The 26,226-nt window shown below is 43.1% G+C and overlaps 2 protein-coding genes across 2 annotated transcripts in view; both read right to left on the bottom strand.

The window, feature by feature from the left end:
* The window catches only part of LOC129838447 (ras-related and estrogen-regulated growth inhibitor), a 50,236-nt gene extending 42,968 nt beyond the window's left edge, over positions 1-7,268 (bottom strand). The window contains exons 1-2 of the mRNA XM_055905396.1: positions 6,966-7,268; positions 1,241-1,414 (exon numbers count right to left, since the gene is read on the bottom strand). Of these exons, the coding sequence (XP_055761371.1) occupies positions 1,241-1,301 (61 nt within the window). The 5' untranslated portion in view covers positions 1,302-1,414; positions 6,966-7,268. The remainder of the gene's footprint in view (positions 1-1,240; positions 1,415-6,965) is intronic.
* Positions 7,269-19,317: 12,049 nt separating this feature from the next.
* The window catches only part of LOC129838946 (ras association domain-containing protein 1-like), a 70,145-nt gene continuing 63,236 nt past the window's right edge, over positions 19,318-26,226 (bottom strand). Inside the window, exons 4-7 of the mRNA XM_055906224.1 lie at positions 24,576-24,731; positions 24,376-24,463; positions 22,531-22,646; positions 19,318-22,454 (exon numbers count right to left, since the gene is read on the bottom strand). Coding sequence (XP_055762199.1) covers positions 22,305-22,454; positions 22,531-22,646; positions 24,376-24,463; positions 24,576-24,731 — 510 coding nt within the window. The 3' untranslated portion in view covers positions 19,318-22,304. The remainder of the gene's footprint in view (positions 22,455-22,530; positions 22,647-24,375; positions 24,464-24,575; positions 24,732-26,226) is intronic.

The following is a 26,226-nucleotide window of genomic DNA, read 5'->3' as shown; positions in this document are numbered from 1 at the left end:
TCTTTGAATTTATTGTTTTCGGCGTAAATGTTTTTTTTTTTTTAATAAGCCATATTATTAAAGATACTGGTAACTTAGCTCCTATCTGCGTTATTAACAGTTGAACCGCGGTCAAATCTTTCTGTTTCTTTCTGCCTGCTTGTCCCGAGGTTCCGCAGAGGATATTTGCAGTGATGTGATTTGGTAAGATGTGGCCCCATGTAATTTGAGTATAACCTCGCGATTGAGTTAGACGGGGTACTAGTAGAGGTGAGCGTTGCTTCGAGAGAGAAAGAGGGGTTGCTGAGTTAGAGAGGCCGCGGCACCCGGTGGATTTTTGAAAGCTGTCTAAAACTGATTCATTTACTTTTATATAACTAAACGAGATGTTGTTCGGTCCGTTCGTTCCGGTCCTTCTCTGGGTCTGGACCACGGCCGCGCTCCGCCAGTTGAATTTGGCTGTCATAGGAGGATGACGTGTGTAAAGTCTTGCAATGTACAGGGCTGGGCTGTAAAACTCATACTTCCCTTTTATAAAAGTGGTATTCCTTATTCCACATGACCTATTAGTGGTTAATAACACATGTACATTGCAAAGTACAACCCTGTTGCCTGCCTGTACAGTGTACAATACTGACAATACTATATGGGTTATCATGGAAAACAGTCCCTGATTTGACCTTCACATACATCAGTGTTACATAATGGGATAATTAAACATGGATAACATTCAAAGAAATATTTCCAAATGCCATGGAGAGCAATCTGTCTTCATTTGTGCCGTGCAAGAGACATATGCTCTTCATTATCTTGTTAGCTACTGCAGATATCATACAAAACAGCATACTAAATATGGTGCCCCTTTTGACATGTGCATTAGGCTATACAGGAGCGTTAAGCCAGTTTGCAACGGTGATTCAGAATGTGTTGAATTGGCTTGGGTAAAGTAAGGGTACTTCAGACCAGAACGACAATCAGAAGTTATTTTAGTAGATTGTTTCTTGTGTAAACATCACTGAAACATGGGAACTAAAACAAATACTGCTCTTCTAACAAAAATAAGCCCACAAGCCATATCTCTCCAATAGATGGACAAAGAGAAAAACACAAACATGGAAAGGCAGACAGCCGGAAGACAGACAGAGAGAGAAACAGACAGAAAATCATGTAGACAGTCAAACAGATAGGCATTACGCACACACTGTACTGTAAAGCGAAAGGACAGACAGGGAGGCAGACAGACAGATAGCGGTCCTCCTACCTGATTTACCCACTCCTGCTCTTCCGAAAACGGCCAGTTTCACCTCAGGGCTCTTCGCCATGGCAGCAGATAGCGACCAGAACCAGAACGGACCAATCACAGAGCTGATAGATCGCACAGCGGGTTCCGGGATCAGCGACCCATCCTCAGTTCAAGACACGGGAGCTGGGATGTCTGGGAAAACAAACCATCAAATACGGCTTTAAGGCTTTTAATATGAAACAGCTTGTCACAAATCAACTTAGATGTACACTACCGGTCAAAAGTTTTAGAACACCATTCAAGGGTTTTTCTTTATTTTTACTATTTTTTACATTGTAGAATAATAGTGAAGACATCACAACTATGAAATAACACATATGGAATCATGCAGTAACCAAAAAAAGTGTTAAACAAATCAAAATATATTTTATATTTGAGATTCTTCAAATATCCACCCTTTGCCTTGATGACAGCTTTGCACACTCTTGGCATTTTCTCAACCAGCTTCATGAGGTAGTCACCTGGAATGCATTTCAATTAACAGGTGTGCCTTCTTGAAAGTTAATTTGTGGAATTTCTTTCCTTCTTAATTCGTTTGAGCCAATCAGTTGTGATGTGACAAAGTAGGGGGGTATACAGAAGATAGCCCTGTTTAGTAAAAGACCAAGTCCATATTATGGCAAGGACAGCTCAAATAAGCAAAGAGAAACGACAGTCCATCATTACTTTAAGACATGAAGGTCAGTCAATACGGAACATTTCAAGAACTTTTAACGTTTCTTCAAGTGCAGTCACAAAAACCATCAAGCTCTATGATGAAACTGGCTCTCATTAGGACCGCCACAGGAATGGAAGAGCCAGAGTTACCTCTGCTGCAGAGGATAAGTTCATTACAGTTACTAGCCTCAAAAATTGCAGCCCAAATAAATGCTTCACAGAGCTCAAGTAACAGACACATCAACATCAACTGTTCAGAGGAGACTGAGTGAATCAGGCTTTCATGGTTGAATTGATGCGAAGAAACCACTACATGATTCCATATGTGCTATTTCATAGTTTTGATGTCTTCACTATTATTCTACAATGTAGAAAATCCTAGAAATAAAGAAAATCCCTTGAATGAGTAGGTGTTCTAAAATTTTGGACCGGTAGTTTATTTCCTACTGGGATCTGAATCTATGTGAAATGACAGACGAGAAGCTTTTAATATACAATTTCCAAGGCAGTGAGTCGTAAAAATGGAAAAGGCACGCGATTCGAGGTTGTCCACTTTATGTGGGATGAGGTCTCTGGATCTGAGAAATGCATGTTTATGTCTAATGCATGAAATAAATGTAGAATGGGTGTAAGTGTTATAATTCTCTGTGGTTTTCTTCGTAATGAGAAATCAGGTGTAATTTATTTTGAGGCTGTCAAATGGCTGTCAATGGTGTGCTAATTTAAAGACCCTCAATGCACTGTAAGCCATTTTGGCTCAGGGTAACAGGTGGCTGCAGGTCTTTCTGGTTATCCTCATGCTGACAGGCAGTTCATCATTCTGATAATCTCTTATTATATACAGGAGGTCCATATCACTGGGGAGGGAGAGGCAAAGTGAACCTCTCCGAGAAGCTGTGGATGTGTCAGGATGCTGTGGCTCCTGTTTATCAATGGCTTAGCCCTGACACACACACACACACACACACACACACACACACACACACACACACACACACACACACACGCTCACACCAACTGAAGTGATGGATGAGGCCCATCTGCAGAAGTGTTACCGCGACAGCATCACCACTGATATGCGTCACATACTCCTTTTTTTGTGTGGCAGGCTGTTAGCAGGTGCATTAGTATCTGAGAGAGAGAGAGCGAGAGAGACACAGAGAGCGAGAGAGACAGAGACAGAGAGAGAGAGAGACAGAGACAGAGACAGAGAGAGAGAGAGAGGGAGAGATAGACAGAGAGACAGAGAGAGAGAGAGAGAGAGAGAGAGAGAGCGCATATGTGGGAGGGCAGTCTTCTGAATTATTCATTCAGAAATAAAGCCAATGATTCTTTCTCTCGGAGGACCTGAGCCCTAGGACCATACGTCAGGACTACCGGGCATGATGACTCCTTGCTGTCCCCAGTCCACCTGGCCTTGCTGCTATTCCAGTTTCAACTGTTCTGCCTGCGGTTATGGAACCCCTACCTGTCCCAGACCTGCTGTTTTCAACTCTTAATGATCGGCTATGAAAAGCCAACTGACATTTATTCCTGATTATTATTTTGACCATGCTTGTCACTTATGAACATTTTCAACATCTTGGCCATGTTCTGTTATAATCTCCACCCGACACAGCCACAAGAGGACTGGCCACCCCCTCATAGCCTGGTTCCTCTCTAGGTTTCTTCCTAGGTTTTGGCCTTTCTAGGAAGTTTTTCCTAGCCACCGTGCTTCTACACCTGCATTGCTTGCTGCTTGGGGTTTTAGGCTGGGTTTCTGTACAGCACTTCGAGATATTAGCTGACGTACGAAGGGCTATATAAAATAAACTTCATTTGATTTGGATTTGATTTGATTCCGTGCTCTAAATAACAGTCAATTCAGCACTAATCTGTTTAGCTAGAAACCAGCTGATCTGTGTTGCTGCTGGCGCTGAAGATAACTAACAGAAATAAACTCTAAACATCACGCATAGTACATCACTTCACCTTTTTATGAGGAATGACGGGAAACGATTTTTTTTTTTTACTACGAAATAAAAACTGTATAATTAACACAGTACAAATGTATGTCTACGTCCTGGGCTGGCAGCTCCAATTACGTATTTTCCCCCTCATTTATAAAATGGGTGCTGCTCAGTACACCATATATACTGAGTGAAATTGCCTGCGTTCCAAATGGAACCCTATTCCATACATAGAGAACCACTTTTGACTAGAGCGTATGGGCCCTGTACACTATATAGGGAATAGTGTCATTTGAGACACAGCCACTGTTTATGTCACACCAGGTTGGCTGAGATCACGGAGTGCGGTGAATTACCTCCCATTATCCAATCACAATCTCTCTCAGACCCTGGCACTTGTGCCATCGACAGCCATCCCTCAATAACACCCCCTCACTGTCTTGTTGTGTACAGTCACACAGTACTCTCCTAGCCTTCCCTCTCAAATTGAGCCCTTATATGGTATGATTGTGCACTGTCTGTGCCCTGTCCTAGCCTCCCAAAGGGGCTTGAGTGGCAAACGAGTGTCTCAGTCAACATCGCTGAGGTCATCCTCTCCATCGCTCCCCTCACATCATCTATCCCTCCATTTCCCCATCCAGACCCAATAAACAGAGAGACCCAGGAGCTCTTTCTGAGGCCACACCACCACTCTGGGTTTATACAGCCTTATGCTGCTGCACCAGGGGCTGCAGTGCCAAGCTCTGTCTCTCTCTCTCTCACAACTTTTCTCTCCTGCCAAGGGAAGCTGAAGGTTCGAGACTGGAACACCCCGGTCTACTTGTCTGGCTTCAACGGCTGTCTCGCTTTGGAGACACACGTATCACAACGCTGCAACAACATTTAAACAATATTCCCCATCCGTGAGGCTATAGCTCTTCCGAGCACCCACCTTGGTCAAGTAGAACCAAGGGGGGGGGGGGGGGGGGGGGAATCCATCACTTAACTCCATCATCCTGCTAACGTCATTGCCACTTCCCTGGCCCTTGGCCCACACTCTATCTGTAATAAAGGGGAGGCCAGATGAATAGGCTCAATAAGTCCTGTGATGGATTGCGTTAAGTGGCTGCTAAGTGGTCAGGGGAGAACGAGGCCGGGGCAGACTTGGTGACAAATTAAACACATCTGGAGTTTAAAAAAGAATAACGAATCCTGCCGCAAAGAGCCTTGGGCGATAGTGAGATCTGAGCATACTGTATGGTGATGTGTGTGAGAGGGGAGGGGAGGGGAGGGGAGGGGAGGGGAGGGGAGATATATGGGCGATAGGTGCATTGCCTCTCTGTAAAACTATGCTCTACACAACTTTAAAATTTATTGCTTAAGAAAATACCATCAGAGCCTGTTAAAAGCGAGGACGAGGAAAATTCAACGTGCTGGCGTTTCACCTGAGGGCTGTACACGCGAGACCTTGTCTAAACACTCCAAATAAGCACATGTATTTTTCTTTCCACACCAAAGCCAGAGCTCTGTGCCCATGCCCAGTCCCCAGTGCCATTTATGTCATTTAACGTTGAGTCAGCAGGGAATGTGGGTGGTGTCGTAGTTCCTTCAGTAGATGGAATTACAGGCCGAATGCTTCCAAACCCCGGGTGGAGACCTGAGTCAGTGCTTTGAGCATAGTGCACCACATGCTAAAGAAAGACCTCCAAAAACCACAGCTTTTTCAAAGGGACACTAAAAACCTGCCTGATGTGTGCACTGTTTACCAGTCAATGTGGCAAATGACATGAGCAAAGATGTATTTCAACGTTCCCTTTTCCATATCTGTTGAAGAAGCTGTTGAAAAGGTTCAACCCTAATTGTGCTGCACCCTGCCTGGATAATATAATACAATAGCATTCCAATCTTTCCAGGTGGTAAGTCGAAGGGCACATCATAGGCTACACATTGAAAGATCTCACAATGTAAAATTCCATTATTTCATTCTGTCACATTGAGCTTATGGTATAAAGCAGTGGTTGCCCCTTGGCAGTCCCCTCGCCAATCCTGTGCGAACCCTGGTCTGAGGGTGTGTGTGTGTGTGTGTACTCTGAGAACATCAGATCTGTTACACAACACTCCACACAGCCAGCTCAAGTCTTAGATGACATGAATGCGAAATGAGCAGCAGCAATGTGATAATTATCACTGCTTGCACAGGGAATGGGGTTAACTGACATATTAGACTATCTTCTACATTAAAGCCACAGTATGTAAAATTTCTAGTTGTTTCAATTAATGATATGCCCATTGTTTTTGGAAGAATATGACTTATAAATACCTTTTTGGGCTTACTACAACTGTCTTGTCTTATTATTACCAAACAAAAAACGAAGTTTACTCCATTGCTCATGTTTTATATTATGAACAAACAAAGTACAGCTTCAAGTAATGTTGCTCTCATGAAATGTCTTTCCTTGAGCATTTTAATTGGCCTACAGATATAATAGAAACCCCGTTCTATTTGCATGTGAAAATATAATGGGCTGCATTTGATCCATTGTTTACGCGTTTGGCCCTTTCTTTAGTGTATTGATGTTTCATTGTCACATAACCCTACTTTGATTCACTGCACCTATTGCTCAAGAGCACAGCGACAGATTTTCACTTTGTCAAGTCGGGTATTCGAACCAGCGACCTTTCAGTTGGTTATTAGCCGACACTCTAACCACTAGGCTGCCGCATGTGACAGATTGTGCTTTAATTATTTGTTCCTATCCAATATGAACCGTAGAAAACATATCATAGTTGTCGGCCACAGGTAGGAGATGTGTGACGTCATTAGTCTACAGTTGACATTGACATGCTACTGACGTAGAACCAACGCGTATGTGGAAATAGAAAGGGAGATTGCATAATTACTTTAGAAAAATAATGAGAAATAGATATGAAATAAAATAAAGTAAGCTGACTTACTTCACGTCGTTTTTACAGTTTTAGCTCTCATTTAATGTAGCCATATGAACAACCAAGTGACTTCAGTTAAGTTACTTTTGGAGACCAATGACATTCCATTCTGAAACAGGAAATCTTAATCTCCTAATAAAAGATTGACTCACCAAACGACTGGTCAACGTAAAACAATCCTTGTTCTGAAAGCAGCTGCGATGGAGGAACAAAAGTTAATCAATGTTTCTACAGCTTGTGACAAGGCGAGGCGATGTCTTGACTCGAATCCAACAGATTCGGACGCAGCGTTCCCGAAGATTCTTAGGAGCGCAAGGTGGACACATCTACTTGTCCTCTGATCCAAGCAGACTGAACTGTGGTCAACCACCCGCACTGTCAAGGTATCTCCAAACGAGGGTCAGCTGCAAGACACGGAGTGGAGCTGCTGAACTTCTGTTTTTGATGGCATATTGGCGCGCTGCATACCGTTGCATCTGATGCAGATGGAAGCGGGAAGACACTAGGGCCCTCTACCGTCATTAAAATGAAATAAAACACCGTAGGCTAGACTCAAAAGGTGAACAAATAAGTAATTAGGTTACAATGTCATTTGAATAATCGTATTGAAATTGTATTGAAAGTAATGATTGGTTACTAATTTAAGACGGAGATTGCAAGTGCAAGAGCATGGTCTCTCTCTCTCTCGCTCTCTGTAGCCTAATTTTATCACATCAACAAAAAATGCAGCAATCTTAGTCAGATAATCAGATGTTCTACCTTCTTGCCCTTTGCGCTGTTGTCTGTGCCCAATAATGTCTGTACCATGTTTTGTGCTGCTACCATGTTGTTGTTATGTTGTGTTGCTACCATGCTGTTGTCTTATGTCTCTCTTTATGTTGTGTTGTCTCACGTCGTGATGTGTGCTTTGTTCTATATTTATATTTTATATATTTTTTTACTTTTAATCCCAGCCCCCGTCCCTGCAGGAGGCCTTTTAGTAGGCCATCATTGTAAATAAGAATTTGTTCTTAACTGACTTGCCTCGATAAATAACGGTTAAATAAAAAATATATTTACAAAAGATGTAAAGTATATGATATTGTTATGTGCTCACTATTTGGATAAGGTTGATCTTACTGAGGATGAATGGATTTGAACATTTAAAAGGTCATTGGCTGTAAATTGGTCTGAGAGGAAATGTCCGTTGACCTGCCCTAAGTTTTCTTATCATCAGAATCCTTAGTTAGTTTCCTTCGCTCATATTGTTTTTGCATAAAGAGTAGATAAAGGCTTTGTAAATAAGGTGGCCTTCATTCCATGTGAGATCTTTCACATTCCCTGATACACAGTGATTTTCAGTTTGGATGAGAGGAACCTTTTCTCCAAAGTCCACCAGACTGGCGATATGGAGAGCAACCCTGTTGGTCAGAATTCCAGCTTTATATTCAGATACAATAACTGTAGAACCATATGAGCAGGGCCATGGACAGACCTTTGGAGGGGCTGGTGCTCAAAGGTGCCCCCCTCCCCCAAAAAATACATTCATAGCTAATTATCTAATGCTCCTGTAGCTAACATTTAACATATACAGTACCACTCAAAAGTTGACACACCTACTCATTCAAGAGTTCTTTATTTGTTTACTATTTTCTACATTGTCGACAAATAAAGGCAACAAAACTATAAAATAACACATAAGGAATCATGTAGTAACCAAAAAAGTGTTAAACAAATCAAAATATATTTTATATTTGAGATTCTTCTAAGTAGCCACCCTTCGCCTTCATGACAGCTTTGCACACTGTTGGCATTCTCTCAACCAGCTTCATGAGGTAGTCACCTGCAATGCATTTCAATTAACAGGTGTGCCTTGTTAAATGTTCATTTGTGGAATTTCTTTCCTTCTTATAAACCTCTAACGCCTCACAAACCCGGATCCGGGAGCACCCCCATCACAAAAGCTGACTAGCATAGCCTAGCCTAAAGTTACAGGGATATCATAAAATAGTGTCCAAGACACCAAATGAAAGATACACATCTTGTGATTCAAGCCATCATCTCTGATTTTTAAAATGTTTTACAGGGAAGACACAATATGTAAATCTATTAGCTAACCACGTTAGCAAAAGACACCACTCTCATACTCCACCATTTTCTTACTGCATCAGTAGCTATCACAAATTCGACCAAATAAAGATATAAATAGCCACTAACCAAGAAACAACCTCATCAGATGACAGTCTGATAACATATTTATTGTATAGCATAGGTTTTGTTAGAAAAATGTGCATATTTCAGGTATAAATCATAGTTTACAATTGCAGCCCCCATCACAACTGTCACTAAAATGACTAGAATAAGTACAGAGACCATCGAGTATTAGCTAATTACTCATCATAAAACATTTCTTAAAAATACACAGCGTACAGCAGATGAAAGACACAGATCTTGTAAATATAGCCAATATGTCAGATTTTCTAAGTGTTTTACAGCGAAAACACAATATAGCGTTATCTTAGCTTACTACAATAGTCAGTCACACAGCAGCATTGATTCAAGGCAAAAATAGCAATAACGTTATAAACCACCAAACGCTATTAATTTTTTCACTAACCTTCTCAGAATTCTTCAGATGACAGTCCTGTAACATCATATTACACAATCCATATAGGTTTTGTTCGAAAATGTGCATATTTAGCAGCACAAACCGTGGTTATACAATGCGATCAGTGGCAACAGGGCATGCATTCTGGCCGGCGCCATCTTGGAAAGGCACCTACTCTTATCGAAAGCTATTCATAAACTTGACAAAAAAAATACAGGTTGGACAGCAATTGAAAGACAAATTAGTTCTTAATGCAATCGCTGAGTTAGATTTTTAAAATTAACGTTATTAGACATACAGTGTGCGTTACAGCCAGACTAGTGCCGCATGGCGGACAAATATGTTCACATTTTTCCACATAAATACAGAATAACATCATAAATAGCTCTTACTTTTGGACGAGCTTCCATCAGAATCTTGGCGAAGTGGTCCTTTGTCCAAAAGAATTGTTGCTTGGTTGTAAAAAGTCGTGTTCAAATTCGGAAGTAGCATCTAACAAGTAGCTATAACAAACAGCATGCCCAAAACGTTATACTCAATACTAAGGAAATTCCGAAAATAGCAATATACTCGCATAAACTGATATATCTCGGTTTAAAATAAGTTCGTTATGATGTTTCTAACACCTGTAACGAATTAAATTACAGACGGATATATCTAAGGTCAATAACTGAGCGTTCCAAAATGCCATCCTGAGGTCTTGCTTTGCGTAATGGCGAGCGTTGAAAAGATAGGTCCTCTCGCTCCTTGGCCTTTTATAAACTCTGGGAACTACGCAGAAAGTCCATTCCACTTCTCATTGGTTGCTGACATCCAGGGGAAGGCGGGTGCAGTTCATGTCGACCCATAGGATACATACAGAGCTTTAAACTGATCCGAGAGCAGAGTCTAGTTTTCAGACCTTCGCAGTTCCTGTCATGGATTTCGCTGCAGAGAGAGTTCTGTTTCACCCACAGACATAATTCCAACGGTTTTAGAAACTAGAGAGTGTTTTCTATCCAATAGTAAGAATAATATGCATATTGTACGAGCAAGAATTGATTACGAGGCCGTTTACATTGGGTACACATTTGTGCTATGTCAAAATGGCATCCCCCTAGTGGCAAGAAATGTGTTTAAAACTTTTTTTTACCTTTATTTAACCAGGTAGGCAAGTTGAGAACAAGTTCTCATTACAATTGCAACCTGGCCAAGATAAAGCAAAGCAGTTCGACACATACAACAACACAGAGTTACACATGGAGTAAAACAGACATACAGTCAATAATACAGTAGAAAAATAAGTTTATATACAATGTGAGCAAGTGAGGTGAGATAAGGGAGGTGAAGGTAAAAAAAAAAGGCCATGGTGGCGAAGTAAATACAATATAGCAAGTAAAACACTGGAATGGTAGATTTGCAGTGGAAAATGTGCAAAGTAGAGATAGAAATAATGGGGTGCAAAGGAGCAAAATAAATTAATACAGTAGGGAAAGAGGGTAGTTGTTTGGGCTAAATTATAGATGGGCTATGTACAGGTGCAGTAATCTGTGAGCTGCTCTGACAGCTGGTGCTTAAAGCTAGTGAGGGAGATAAGTGTTTCCAGTTTCAGAGATTTTTGTAGTTCGTTCCAGTCATTGGTAGCAGAGAACTGGAAGGAGGCAGCCAAAGGAAGAATTGGTTTTGGGGGTGACCAGAGAGATATACCTGCTGGAGCGCGTGCTACAGGTGGGTGCTGCTATGGTCACCAGCGAGCTGAGATAAGGGGGGACTTTACCTAGCAGGGTCTTGTAGATGGCCTGGAGCCAGTGGGTTTGGCGACAAGTATGAAGCGAGGGCCAGCCAACGAGAGCGTACAGGTCGCAGTGGTGGGTAGTATATGGGGCTTTGGTGACAAAACGGATGGCACTGTGATAGACTGCATCCAATTTATTGAGTAGGGTATTGGAGGCTATTTTGTAAATGACATCACCGAAGTCGAGGATCGGTTTTATGGTCAGTTTTACGAGGGTATGTTTGGCAGCATGAGTGAAGGATGTTTTGTTGCAGAATAGGAAGCCAATTCTAGATTTAACTTTGGATTGGAGATGTTTGATGTGAGTCTGGAAGGAGAGTTTACAGTCTAACCAGACACCTAGGTATTTGTACTTGTCCACATATTCTAAGTCAGAGCCGTCCAGAGTAGTGATGTTGGACAGGCGGGCAGGTGCAGGCAGCGATCGGTTGAAGAGCATGCATTTAGTTTTACTTGTATTTAAGAGCAATTGGAGGCCACGGAAGGAGAGTTGTATGGCATTGAAGCTCGCCTGGAGGGTTGTTAACACAGTGTCCAAAGAAGGGCCAGAAGTATACAGAATGGTGTCGTCTGCGTAGAGGTGGATCAGAGACTCACCAGCAGCAAGAGCGACATCATTGATGTATACAGAGAAGAGAGTCGAACCCTGTGGCACCCCCAATAATTTAACCCCGGACAACAGACCCTCCGATTTGACACACTGAACTCTATCAGAGAAGTAGTTGGTGAACCAGGCAGGGCAATCATTAGAGAAACCAAGGCTGTCGAGTCTGCCGATGAGGATGTGGTGATTGACAGAGTCGAAAGCCTTGGCCAGGTCAATGAATACGGCTGCACAGTATTGTTTCTTATCGATGGCGGTTAAGATATCTTTTAGAACCTAGAGCGTGGCTGAGGTGCACCCATGACCAGCTCTGAAACCAGATTGCGTAGCGGAGAAGGTATGGTGGGATTCGAAATGGTCGGTAATCTGTTTGTTGACTTGGCTTTCAAAGACCTTAGAAATGCAGGGTAGGATAGATATAGGTCTGTAGCAGTTTGGGTCAAGACTGTCCCCCCCTTTGAAGAGGGTGTTTGAGCCTAACAGTTGTGTTTGAGCCTAACAGTTGTGTTGTGACAAGGTAGGGGTGGGTATATCGAAGATAGCCCTACTTGGTAAAAGACCAAGTCCATATTATGGCAAGGACAGCTCAAATAAGCAACGAGAAACGACAGTTCATTATTACTTTAAGACATGAAGGTCAGACAATTCAAGTTTCTTCAAGTGCAGTCGCAAGAACCATCAAGCGCTATGATGAAACTGGTTCTCATGAGGACTTCCACAGGAAAGGAAGACCCAGAGTTACCTCTGCTGCAGACGATAAGTTCAGCCTCAGCAATTGCAGCCCAAATAAATGCTTCACAGAGTTCATGTAACAGACACATCTCACCATCAACTGTTCAGAGGAGACTGCGTGAATCCGGCATTAATGGTCAAATTGCTGCATAGAAACCACTACTAAAGGACACCAATAACAAGAAGAGACTTGCTTGGGCCAAGAAACACGAGCAATGAACATTAGACCGGTGGAAATCTGTCCTTTGGTCTGATGAGTCCAAATTTGACATTTTTGGTTCCAAATGCCGTGTCTTTGAGACAGAGTAGGTGAACGAATGAGCCCCACATGTGGTTCCCACGTGAAGCATGGAGGAGTTGGTGTGATGGTGTGGGGGTGCTTTGCTGGTGATACTGTCTGTGATTTATTTAGAAATCAAGGCACACTTAACCAGCATGGCTACCACAGCATTCTGCAGCAATACGCCATCCCATCTGGTTTGCGCTTAGTGGAACTATTATTTGTTTTTCATCAGGACAATGACCCAACACACCACCCGGCTGTGTAAGGGCTATTTGACCAAGAAGGAGAGTGATAGAGTGCTACATCAGATGACTTGGCCTCCACAATCACCCGACTTCAACCAAACTGAGATGGTTTGGGATGAGTTGGACCGCAGAGTGAAGGAAAAGCAGCCAACAAGTGCTCAGCATATATGGGAACTCCTTCAAGACTGTTGGAAAAGCATTCCAGGTGAAGCTGTTTGAGGGAATGCCAAGAGTGTGCAAAGCTGTCATCAAGGCTATTTTGAAGGGTGGCTATTTTGAAGAAGGGTGGCTATTTTGGAGATTCTAAAATCTAAAACATATTTTGATTTGTTGAACAATTTTTTGGTTACTACATGATTACATATGTGGTATTTCATAGTTTATGACTTCACTATTGTTCTACAATGTAGAAAATAGTACAAATAAAGAAAACCCTTGGATGAGTAGGTGTTCTAAACTTTTGACCGGTAGTGTATATATACACTACATGACCAAAAGTATGTGGACACCTGCTCATCGAACATCTCATTCCAAAATCATGGTCTTTGATATGTAGTTGGTCCCCCCTTTGCTGCTGTAACAGCCTCCACTCTTCTGGGAAGGCTTTCCACTAGATGTTGGAACATTACTGCAGGGACTTGCTTCCATACAGCCACAAGAGCATTAGGGAGGTCGAGCACTGATGTCGCCTGATTAGGCCTGGCTTTTGCAATCTGCGTTCCAATTAATCCCAAATGTGTTCGATGGAGTTGAGATCAGGGCTCTGTGCAGGCCAATCAAGTTCTTCCACACCGATCTCAACAAACTATTTCTGTATGGACCTCGCTTTGTGCACGGGGGAATTGTCATGGAAACAGGAAAGAGCCTTCACCAAACTTTTGCCACAAAGTTAGAAGCAGAGAATTGTCTAGAATGTCATTGTATGCTGAATTGCTAAGATTTCTCTATACTGGAACTAAAGGGCCTAGCCCGAACCACGAAAGACTGCCCCAGACCATTATTCCTCCTCCACCAATCTTTACAGTTGGCACTACGAATAGGGGCAGAGAGCGTTCTCCTGGCATCCCCCAACCCAGATTCGTTCATCGGACTGCCAGATGGTGAACGCGTTTCCACTGCTTCAGAGTCCAATGGCGGCGAGCTTTACACCACTCCAGCCGACGCTTGGCATTACGCACAGTGATCTTAGGCTTGTGTGCGGCTGCTCGGCCATGGAAACCCATTTCATGAAGCTCCCAATGAACAGTTATTGTGCTGATGTTGCTTCCAGAGGCAGTTTGGAACTATTGAGTAGTATTAGTGAGTGCTGCAACCGAGGACATATGATTTTTACACACTATGCGCTTCAGCACTTGGCATTCCAGTTCTGTGAGCTTGTGTGGCCTACCACTTCGCAGCTGAGCTGTTGTTGCTCCTAGATGTTTCTACTTCACAATAACAGCACTTACAGGTGACCGATACAGCTCTAGCTGGGCAGAAATGTGATGAACTGACTTGTTGGAAAGATGGCATCCTATGATGGTGCCACGTTGAAAGTCACTGAGCTCTTCAGTAAGGCCATTCTACTGCCAATGTTTGTCTATGGAGATTGCACGGCGGTGTGCTCGATTTAATACACCTGTTAGCAACGGGTGTGGCTGAGTTAGTCAAATCCACTAATTTGAAGGGGTATCCACATACTTTTGTATCAGTTGAGGCTCCTCATAGAAGGAAGGGGAGGACCATCCTCCTCAGTGATTTCATAAATTGTAAAACATTAAAAAAGTTATCCTTATTAGGTATTTGGTATTATTAGGCAGCAGGTAGCCTAGTGGTTAGAGCAAGATCGAATCCCTGAGCTGACAAGGTAAAAATATGTCGTTTGGCCCCTGAACAAAGCAGTTAACCCACTGTTCCTAGGCCTTCATTGAAAACAAGAATTTGTTCTTACCTGACATGCCTAGTTAAATACGGTAAAATAATTTGGTAAAACTATACCAAATAATTGATTTAAACACACTATTTTTCAAAGAAGGTCTACAGTGTCTACAAAAGCACTCTGTAGGGTAGTACCATGGTGTAGCCGGAGGATAACTAGCTTCCGTACTCCTCTGGGTACAATGACTTCAATACAAAACCTAGGAGACTCATGGTTGTCATCCCCTTCCATAGACTTACACAGTAATTATGACAACTTCCAGAGGATGTCCTCCAGCCTATCAGAGATCTTGCAGCATGAACTGACCTTGTCCACCCAATCAAAGGATCAGAGAATGAATCTAGCACTGAAAGCATAAGCTACAGCTAGCTAGCACTGCCGTGTATAAAATGTGGTGAATAGTTGACTCAAAGACAGAGAGACAATAGTTGAACAGTTTTTCTGTTAATTTCTTCCAAAATGAAGAAGCAAGAGAGAAATAGAGAGATTGTCATTTTTTCCCAGTTTCACTTACTTAGCTAGCAAATGCCGCTAGCTAGTTTAGCCTACTGAAACACCCTTCTCAAACAGAGGGATGCTATGTTAGCTATCTGGCTGGCTATGACTTTCCAACACAACACTGGAACTCTTCTATGTCAAGGCAAGATTTTGGTATTGGTAATTTATTGCCACCGGTGTAACTGCTTACTGACTGTACACTGTAACGTTACTGCATGACTGTAGCGGGTTTACTAACAGGTTAGTTCTATTAGCTATGCTGACTTTGACGATACTTTAGCTAATATGGTGACAACGATGTAGGCTGTGTGTAGATGTTTGGCTTGGAAAGTTTTTTTGGGCAGGTCACATACAGCTGATGTGTTGTGCATTGAAGTCCACAAGATAAGGGAAGAGGTGAGAGGAGGAGAGATGCGAGAAGGAATACAACTTGGCTGCTATGAAAGCAAACAGTGTTTCCTTGTAATCAGGGATCTATTTTTCCGTTGATTCTGTTGAAAAATGTTTCTTAAACAGAAGCAACGGGAACAAAACGGGGATCAGAATTTGTCCAATAGAAACTCTCGTTTGCAACTGTTGGTCTAATGATTACACCCTAGATCAGCTAGATGCAGGCGAGAGTGTTCAAGGAGGTACTGAATGTCACTGTCGGTCACCTCAGATTTGTCTCTCGACCTGTGTGCACCTACATTGTAAACTTTAATTCGTAGGCTTGGTTGTAGCAACCTCATGATGGGTATAGGGAAAATTTGAGTATCATGTAGTAACCTAAACCTATCGCTGTTTTATTGAACTGGGTGATTGGAATATGAATGAGAGTCATCCAATATACTGTAATAGAAATAAGGTCATGGTCATGAAAAAAACAATTGCCCTCCCTCATCTTAAATGGCACTGACCGCCACTGTTTTGTATATACATTTACATTTAAGTCATTTAGCAGACGCTCTTATCCAGAGCGACTTACAAATTGGTGTTATATGGTGTTAATCTTTTTAATCTTTGTTACATGTCATCTTTTGGTTCAACCGCAATGCTTAAGCATCATCAACAAAGGTAACATCTTAAGTGCAAGCTGATAACCTGTGGAAAGGATATGTTCATATTTGTTGATAAAAATGGCCTGAGGTCAAAGGCAAAATTCAGACCACTAGGGGTCAGTGTTTTTAGATGGGAGATCGTCTAGTCTTACAGCCTACAATTATATAACAAAAGAGAAAATAGAACTATAAAGATCTTTTACCAGTCTATCACACAATCTGTAACTCTTCAGTGATACAGATTGAATAAAGCCCTGAAACTGAAGAAAAAAACAGCACCAATCTGAACAGGCACTTTTATCATAAGGCAGAATGGCAGGTGCTCAGGCACCCAGACCTCTATCGGTGCATGTGCCTGCATATGCAAGGCATGGACTTATGGACCTGCAACCTCATAGCAGTCAAAAAGTAATACTGAGATTTTTTTGGGGGTGCCTTGATGGATATTTTATTTTCATGTAAGATAAGGCTTCTGCCCTGATTAAGGACTTCATGAAGATCCTCCGTAGCTCAGTTGGTAATGCACGGCACTTGCTACGCCAGGGTAGTGGGTTCAATTCCCAGGACCAACATACTTAAACATGTCACTATGGATAAAATTGTCTGCTAAATGTCATTTTTTATTATGGTATATACACACACTCAACACAAATGCAAAATCTAAAGTGTTGGTCCCATGTTTAATGAGTTGAAATAAAAGATCCCAGAAATGTTCCATATGCACTAAAAGCTTATGTCTAAAATGTTGTGCACAATTTTTTTGCATTCCTGTTAGTGAACATTTATCTTTTGCCAAGACAATCCACCCATCTGACAGGTGTGGCATATCAAGAAGCTGATTAAACAGCATGATCATTACACAGGTGCACCTTGTGCTGGGAACCATAAAAGGCCACTAAAAAGTGTAGTTTTGTTACACACAGATGTATCAAGTTGAGGGAGCGGACAATTGGCATACTGACTGCAGAAATGTCCCCCAGAGCTGTTGCCAGAAAATTGAATGTTCAATTCTCTATCAGAAGCCGCGTCCAACATCGTTTTAGAGAATTTGGCAGGACGTCCAGTCTCACAACCGCAGACCACCTGTATGGCGTCGTGTGGGCGAGCAGCTTGCTAATGTCAAAGCTGTGAACAGAGTGCCCCGTGGTTGCGGTGGGGTTATGGTATGGCCAGGCATAAGCTACAGACAATGAACACAATTGCATTTCATCAATGGTCATTTGAATGCACAGAGATACCTTGACGAGATCCTGAGGCCCATTGTCATAAGGATCTGTACACAATTCCATGGCCTGCATACTCAGACAAGTCAGCCATTAAGCAAGTTTGGGATGCTCTGGATCGATGTGCTCCAGTTCCCGCCAATATCCAGCAACTTCGCACAGCCATTGAAATGTTGAGGGAAAACATTCCACAGGACACAATCAACAGCCTGATCAACTCCATGCGAAGGAGACGTGTCGCGCTGCATGAGGCAAATGGTGGTCACACCGGATACTGACTGGTTTCTGATCCACGCCCCTACCATTTATGACCAACAGATGTCAGTCATGTGTAATCAATAGATTAGGGCCTAATGAATTATTTTCAATTGACTGATTTCCTCATATGAACTGTAAGTCAGTAAAACCATTGAAATTGTTGCTTTTGCGTAAAATTGTTCAGTCTACATTCATTTTTGGACTTAAGTATGAATGATATGTACCCATTGATTCTTTTAGAATTTAACCTAGAAATGCTTCATGAGCTTAGTTTAAAGGTAAATTCCGCCACTTTTCAACCTCATATCACCTGCGGCACCAAACCAGTGTCTACATACTGTACGTTTAAACAGTGTGCTTATATGATCCGTTTAAAAAAAGATAAGGTCCTAAAAGAAATGCTTCTTTGTGTCATCACAGGGTAGGTAGGATTAAAAGTAAAAAACGGATTTTCAAAACCTACAACGAGTTTCTAGCCCAAGGGAGGGTATTTTCATGCTCCGTCACCGCAAATCTCACCATTTGAAAATCACTTTAACAAAACAGAGAAATGCGCCGTTTCACATGTTGACACTGGTATTGTGCTGGAAATAATACAAATTAAGTTGATAAGTGGTGGAGTTGCCCTTTAACTGTCCTGTAAGAACCCCAAATATAAGCTTGCTTTGCTCCGATGTTTGTAAACAAGGTCGATGTAAACAACAATGTATAATCATATAATCTGTTATAACATCCATAGCTGTTTATGAATTTGAAAGTGATTAAATGTATACAATTGAGGAGATGGTCTGGCCGGCCCCTGCCCAGCCCCTAGAGAGCCCTCCCCATAACATTAACGAGATGCTATTCGGTCTCAGAGGAAGGAGAGCAGGACCTGTAAGTTTTGAGCTCTGAGGTCACAGCCACCTACACCAAGGACCTGACTGCAGAGATCTGCGGGATGATGAAGAGCCCGCTTGACACTGGCACAGCCTCCGAAGTCCACAGGAAGAAGGTCACGCCACAGACCCTCTGAAGATTGAGATCCCGGGTACACAGGCAAAGACATGCCGGTGTATAAACCCGAGATCTATGAGCAGATGATACACCTGGGCGACCGCTGTCTTGTCGACCTATTGCTGCAGATGCTCCTGCTATGCTGCACAGCCCTTTTCCTACTGCAACACCTGAATGAGCTACCCCTGGTACGGCTACATGTACCGGATCGTGGACAAATACTTCATCTTATGTAGCAACTGCTGCTTGCCCCTTTAGGAGCTGCCTACAGGAGTGCAGTCAGGTCTCGTCATTATAGTTCTGCATGTTTCATTCAGTGGCCAGATCAGTGGATTCACAAATACAATTTGTTTTGTACAATTTCAACTTTAATAGATGAATTCAATCCTTTAGAGAAGAAAAAGGCCACATTTGGTAACAATCCAAAAATAAACAGTTACCTACAAAAATAAACCTGCATCATCAATAATATAAATAGAATATAGCAAAGTCTTTCATTATAACATGTCAGTTCCATCCCGTCTCCTCCAAGCTGAGCAGCAGCTGTGTTCATCCACATCCTGGTACTGAACCATCACTAACACTGTCAGCAGAATCATTCCATGTATAGATCTTACAGTCTCTGCATATAGCACTGCAGCATAGAACATTACAAGAGCATAGCTGAAGACACAGGGGGGGCGATCTTTGGCAAATACAGTTATGCATCCATCTAGTTTATGTATATCTATATAAATTGTTCATACATTTCCAAGTTCAACAGTACTGACCTATGGTTCCATGAAAGATACATAGTAGACCTATATGCATTAGAGTAGATAATGCATGCATTATAGTATATTTATATGGGTTACCTTAGCAGTCATATTCCTACAACAGACTTAAAAGCCAACCAGACAGCACTGCCCATAACATGATACAATTGAAGATAAACCAAATTTCACAGTCTAACAAATCATACAGGAGCTTGTATAAATATCAAGTTTTAGAAGCACCTAACATCTTTCATAAAAGCCACTCGTATTTCAATAAGGCCTAATTATGATACATCGTCTAGAATTATAGTGGAAGATCGGCATCTGGTAAATGGAGAAAAGAAAAATCCCTGAATTCAAAGGTAAAGTGCCCAGAAGCTTCAGTAGACAGTAAACTGGTCCGATAGGAGCGCTGTAGATAGATATGAACTGGTCTGGTTCAAAGCCCTGATGCTGAGATGTGCTAACACAGGGCCAGTGGTATCTGTCAATGTAACACTGCTTTGCAACACCATTTAGCAGGGCTTACAAAAAAAAGAATGGCTTTAGGATCTAAAATAAAGATGATTTTACCATATCTAATTTCATTAACACAGTGATTAAACACATTAAATTCTGGGTGTGTAACCCCTTATAAACTCAAGCTATAACATTTTCCCTTCATTTTTTACGAGGCCTCTAAGAGCTTGCACCAGGCAAAACATAAAATAAATCTAAACATTTTAGAATATCTTCAGTTATAGAACAGGAACACAGAAAGCAACAGCACATCATATCACCAACAGGCTTTAGATAAACAGTTTGACGCAGGTGAAGACCGAGAGAACAGTTACAGCATTTATCCATAAGGTGGGGCTATATAACCACAACCACTACTCTTTCTATACAGATAAACATGGCAACCACCGCAGTACCATCAGAAAAACGTCATATAGTACACTGGCAGATATACAACAAGGCTTTTAAAACGTGCCAATTCAACATATATTCTTGCATTTGGTCAGTGTGTTTTGATATGGTGCTGAGGGTTGATGGCCCAAAATGCGCTCACTTGTTGCTCTGTCCATTGAAATGATGTACTTTGCAATAGATGGACAGTCTCGGTTCAAATGACCACCCTCCTATAACTACCAGAAGATGAATACAACCCTGGTAGAGAGACGGACTGGGAGGCAAAATGCAAAGAACTTCTCAGAGCAACAAGTTCTAGCCTCTCTCTCCTAGTCAAGGAGACAGATGAACACATGGTCATGTGACTTCACCTCCACGATAACGGACTAGTCTCTTTGGTCAGTTAGCACATTCATTTCCTGATGTCCCATGCAGAGAGCATGACACATGCAGCTTTGCTTCAGGGTTCAGAGGTCACACGCTGGTGCAACAGAAGGCTGATTTAAAGCATTTCTTACCAGCTCTACAGCAGATTAGAACAGATGTAGCCATGTTATATGAATACCAGAGGAACAGGAACAATATAGCCATTGTCCTTTGCTGCTATTCCTAACCATGTTATCTGTGGCCACAGGCCTGGCACTGGCTCCAACAGAGGTGGTTTAAACTAGGCCCTGAACTTTCTCGGCATCGACAATCTCTTAACACGGAACGCCCAAAACCCTCGTTTGTCACATCCATTTCATTTCTCATGTTTTTTCTTACACAGCTTTCTAAGTTTCTTTTCTACTTCCTCTAAAACCATTGGTCAACTTCCTAAAATCTTTCCGTCCTCACAGCATGTCCAGATGTCAGAGGTGAGCGGTCAGCTCAAACTCCACTAACTGTCAGTCTGGTCACAAGCTGTAACACTCCCATTCTGACCTCTAAACCCCAAACAGCTTGTGACTGACTCTACACCAAATATGCTTCTCCTTTCAAGACCCTCACAACCTTCAGTTTAAATACAATCACTCATCTTATCCATCTCAGTTACCTTTAATACAGAGTCACTTCTATGATAAACCAGTCTAGCCTTTGTTGCCAATGTGTTTTCTGTGCATTAACCCCTGTGAGAGAAATCAGTGAGCACACTAGGTCCCTATAGGGGTTGGATTGCTGCCACGCCTTCATAGAACACAAAACCATGTCAGCAAAGAAAAAGAACAAAGCGTCATCCACATAAATTACAACTACAATATGTACAAACCAACGCATACTCCAATTAAATAAAAAGTACAAATAAATTGAATCAATTATTTCGGTGTTTGAATCATTCATGTTCGAAAAGGTCATTCTAAAAGAATAAAAATACAACTAGAGAATGCACTAACCAGGAGGATGAGAAGAGAGTGAACAGAAGAGTGAACATGGCACACAGGGGTGTAGGCCTACTCAGTAAAGACATGGAGCTAGTCTCTTGAGTGCTCCTGAATGAAGTCCAGGCTGACTGCAGTGGAACCACTGCTGCCCTCTATTGTCCATCCAGTGTATTGCACACAGGGTACACTGGTACAATCTGGAGTTAATTCCAGCTCTCTGTCTCTCTCCAGTTTCTGAATCAGGTTGGACCAGTTTCCCCCTCAGTGTCCCTCAGACTGGCTATTGGTTCCCAGCCCTCTCTCCTCCTCTCCTCCAGGGGCAGTAGTTACCCCGGCCCCCCTGCTGCGCTCATGGCCTCCTGCAGTTTGAGTCTGTAGTTGTTGTACCGACGTGTCACGGAACACACCCGCTCAGTCTCCTCCTTCTCCAGCATCCTCAGGATGTTACTCAACTCTGGGCTGGAGAACGCTTCCCACTGGAAGAGAGAGGGGTATGGTTAATACAGAGAGTGTGAGTGTTTAGTGTGTGTGGGAGTTCCGTGAGAGTCTTACCATGACCTCGCCAGTCTGCTGTTCTCTCAGGACGAAGCCTAGTGTGTCGGTGTTGGGACCTGCTAGCAGACGCAGGAACAACGGATGCTCTCCCTCCGACAGCTTACACATGTACACTGCAGGAGGAAAAAAAACACAGGCTAGAACATAAGTACCATAATATGCTGTGGTTATAATGCATGATCATTGGGCATTCTACAAAAGGGTTCAGTGTTGAGTCAGGGGGGAAGACGTGCTGTAAAACACTAACTAATGAGAGCTTGGGAAACGGGGGATAGGCCAATGTGGTGTGTGTGCATGGAAAACAACCCTGGATAAAAGTCTTTGCTCCATGCCGATGGGGTAAGCGCACACAAAAATGCACATACGGGTAAATAACCACAGCAGCCCTGTCAGATCAGAGACAGAAGTCTTTCATGCGAGTCAGTAACCAGGCAGCCCTAAACCCTCCCGCATGCTCCTTATCCAGAGACACCAGCACACACCACCACATGTTCCCAGCCTGTCCCTCTACAGTGGAGGTAACCTGTCTGTCTGCTAGGCCTAGCCAGCCTATACCTAACCTATTAAAACCCAATTGGTGAAAGAGTCCAGCTATGTACCAGATGGCGCCGTGGTGGTACAGTACTTTAACCGTCCATCTCAGCAGGACTGGGAGAGAACCGCATTCCATGCCACAACGGATTCTGACATCACCATGGTATTTCTTGATGCAGGCAGGGGCTTTAAGTTCCCCCCACCATCAGAATGGGTCATAAGTTACATAGACATGCAAACATTTACCCTTCCTCATACATCACAGTAACAGATCTAGTGTCAGTTTTGACAGCACAAATCGTAACCATTACAAACTGAGTCCATGCCCCCCCCACCGTCCTAGGCCTACTCCACCCAGGGGGTCCTGCTGTGTATCTGTCTGAGGGTATTTATCAGCTAGTGGAACTAAACTGTTTTTAATTGGACCACAGTATAGACTCTGTCTAGACAGACCATCTCATTAACAGGCTCAGCCCTCCCCTCTTCATTTACCGAGGGGAAAACACCACGACGTCAGAGCTAGCATCTGAGCCACACTGTCCTAGAGGTCGGGGATAGCGTGTGTGCATTTCCCTTGACATAATGAAGAGCCGTCAGATTACACAACAGTGTGAGAAGAGATTAGACAGACCGTGACAGACTGTAGTCAGCACTGCTACTCGGCTGGAAGTCTGACCGATTCACAATCAAAACCATAATCTACCTGCACTCCTGTTCCCGACCCCCACCCAGTCTTCAGTAAGAGGGGCTAATCTCCTTCTCTGTGGTATAGGGAGCAGAGACTGATCCATCTTTGCTCGTCTGCTGGGGGTCTCGAACCCGGATAAGGTCTAGGCTGAACCCCACCAGTGATCTGCCCTATCAATCATATCTAGCAGAGCCCTAACACAGGAAGAACTGTAGTAACAAAAGTTGGGGGGGAGAAGAAGACCAAGACACAGGCTGCTACTATAAACTGTACTGAAACCTGTTGGGGCCTTCTCTCCACAGGCTGGCAGGTTGGAGAGCAGCTGCTGCTGGACACGATGTGTGTGTGTGTGTGTGTGTGTGTGTGTGTGTTCCGCCCTGTCCCCGCGTGTGGGGACAGCCCTGTGGCATTCAGCAGCATGAGGGCGAGGAGTCTAGAAATACACATGCTGACCCTACAGATGCCGACACACTCACACTCATGAATACACCCCACACACACTATGTTCAGACACCAGCCCAGTTCTGGCACGCATGCCATCCTGCCAGCTAACACAGTCTGGCATCTATGGCATGAGAAACCAGCTAGTCTCTCCTCTAGCCAGAAAGACAGACACTTACCTTGCTCCTCCCTGCGGCAGCGTTTGTACAGGGCATATTTAGCAGGGTTGTCAGCTACGGTGAACTTAGTCAACAGGGCCTGGATCACCTGATAAAAACAACATTCACGATAAAGACTAGCATCAGCGGTCATATATAATTATAGCCATTTTCTACAAATCACTGCAAGCAGGTTGAACGTAACTGTGTGAGAGACCCACCTGTCGTATGGTGTTGTTGGAGCTGATGTGAAGAGTGTTAGTCGCCCCCTGGGGGAGGTAGAAGGCCTCCTCTCCTCCCCCACCTCCTCGTACGGTGATGGGTCTCCTCAGCTCCAACTGCACCTTAATGAACCCTGTATACACACCACTGGGGTTCTACAGGGAGAGAGACGGGTCAGGATACTGCAGGGCAACAGAAAATGTACACAAGCGAGCATGTTTGAGGGGGGGGGTAACAAGTTAGCAGATGGAGCCCAGATTTGTGGGCCTCTCTCTAAGCCCATTACTTCACGTACCACCTGTGGACGGAACAGCACCGTGTGCATGTGTGAGGGTCATTAAAAGGTGATGAGAGCTGAAACTAAGATCAGCTGACTGCCACGACTAAAAGGCGCCCACACCGTTACGTTTCTTTAGAGAAAGAACAAAGGAGTGACTTGTGGTTGCGAAAGACGGACAGATCTGGGACACAAAGAGAGGAGAGAGAATAAAACGGGTGTGGGAGCAAACAAAGACATTCTAAAGAAGACAGAAGTAGTCATTATGCCTGCCTGACTGCATGTTTTAGACGAGACTGACAGGTCTGATAGCATGGACATCAATCTGAATCAAAGAACAGTGGTACGAACTTTGACCCCTCAAAAGAAAATAAGTACAGTACCAGTCAAAAGTTTGGACACACTCATTCCAGGGTTTCTATATTTGTACTATTTTCTACATTGCAGTATAGTGTAGTCACCATTTTTCCTTGATGACAGCTTTGCACACTTGGCATTCCCTCAACCAGCTTCACCTGGAATGCTTTTCCAACAGTCTTGAAGGAATTCCCACATATGCTGAGCACTTGTTGGAAAAGCCTTATTTCACTCTTCAGTCCAATTCATCCCAAACCATCTCAATTGGGTTGAGGTCAGGTGATTGTGGAGGCCAGGTCATCTGACGCAGCACTCCCTCACTCTCCTTCCTGGTCAAATAGCCCTTACACAGCCTGGAGGTCTGTTTGGTCATTGTCCTGTTGAAAAACAAATGATAGTCCAACTAAGCGCAAACCCAGATGGGATGGCGTATTGCTGCAGAATGCTGTGGTAGCCATTCTGGTTAAGTGTGCCTTGAATTCTAAATAAATCAGACAGTGTCACCAGCAAAGCACCCCCACACCATCACACCTCCTCCGTGCTCACGGTGGGAACACACGCAGAGATCATCCTTTCACCTACTTGGCGTCTCACAAAGACACAGCGGTTGGAACCAAAAATCTCAAATTTAGACTCATCAGACCATTGCAACAATTCAACCATGAAGGCCTGATTCATGCAGTCTCCTCTGAACAGTTGATGTTGAGATGTGTCTTGAACTCCGTGAAGCATTTACTTGGGATGCAATTTCTGAAGCTGGTAAGTCTAATGAACTTATCCTCTGCAGAAAGAGGTAACTCTGGGTCTTCCTTTCCCGTGGCGGTCCTCATGAGAGCCAGTTTCATCATAGCGCTTGATGATTTTGCGACTTCACTTAAAGAAACCGGACTGACTGACCTCCGTGTCTTAAAGTAATGGACTGTCATTTCTCTTTGCTCTTTGAGCTGTTCTTGCAATAATATGGACTTGGTCTTTTACCAAATAGGGCTATCTTCTGTATACCACCCTCACCTTGT

This window comes from Salvelinus fontinalis, chromosome 39 (genome assembly GCF_029448725.1).
Source record: "Salvelinus fontinalis isolate EN_2023a chromosome 39, ASM2944872v1, whole genome shotgun sequence".
In the NCBI taxonomy this organism is placed as follows: domain Eukaryota; kingdom Metazoa; phylum Chordata; class Actinopteri; order Salmoniformes; family Salmonidae; genus Salvelinus; species Salvelinus fontinalis.
This window is presented reverse-complemented; position numbering and strand designations above follow the sequence as displayed.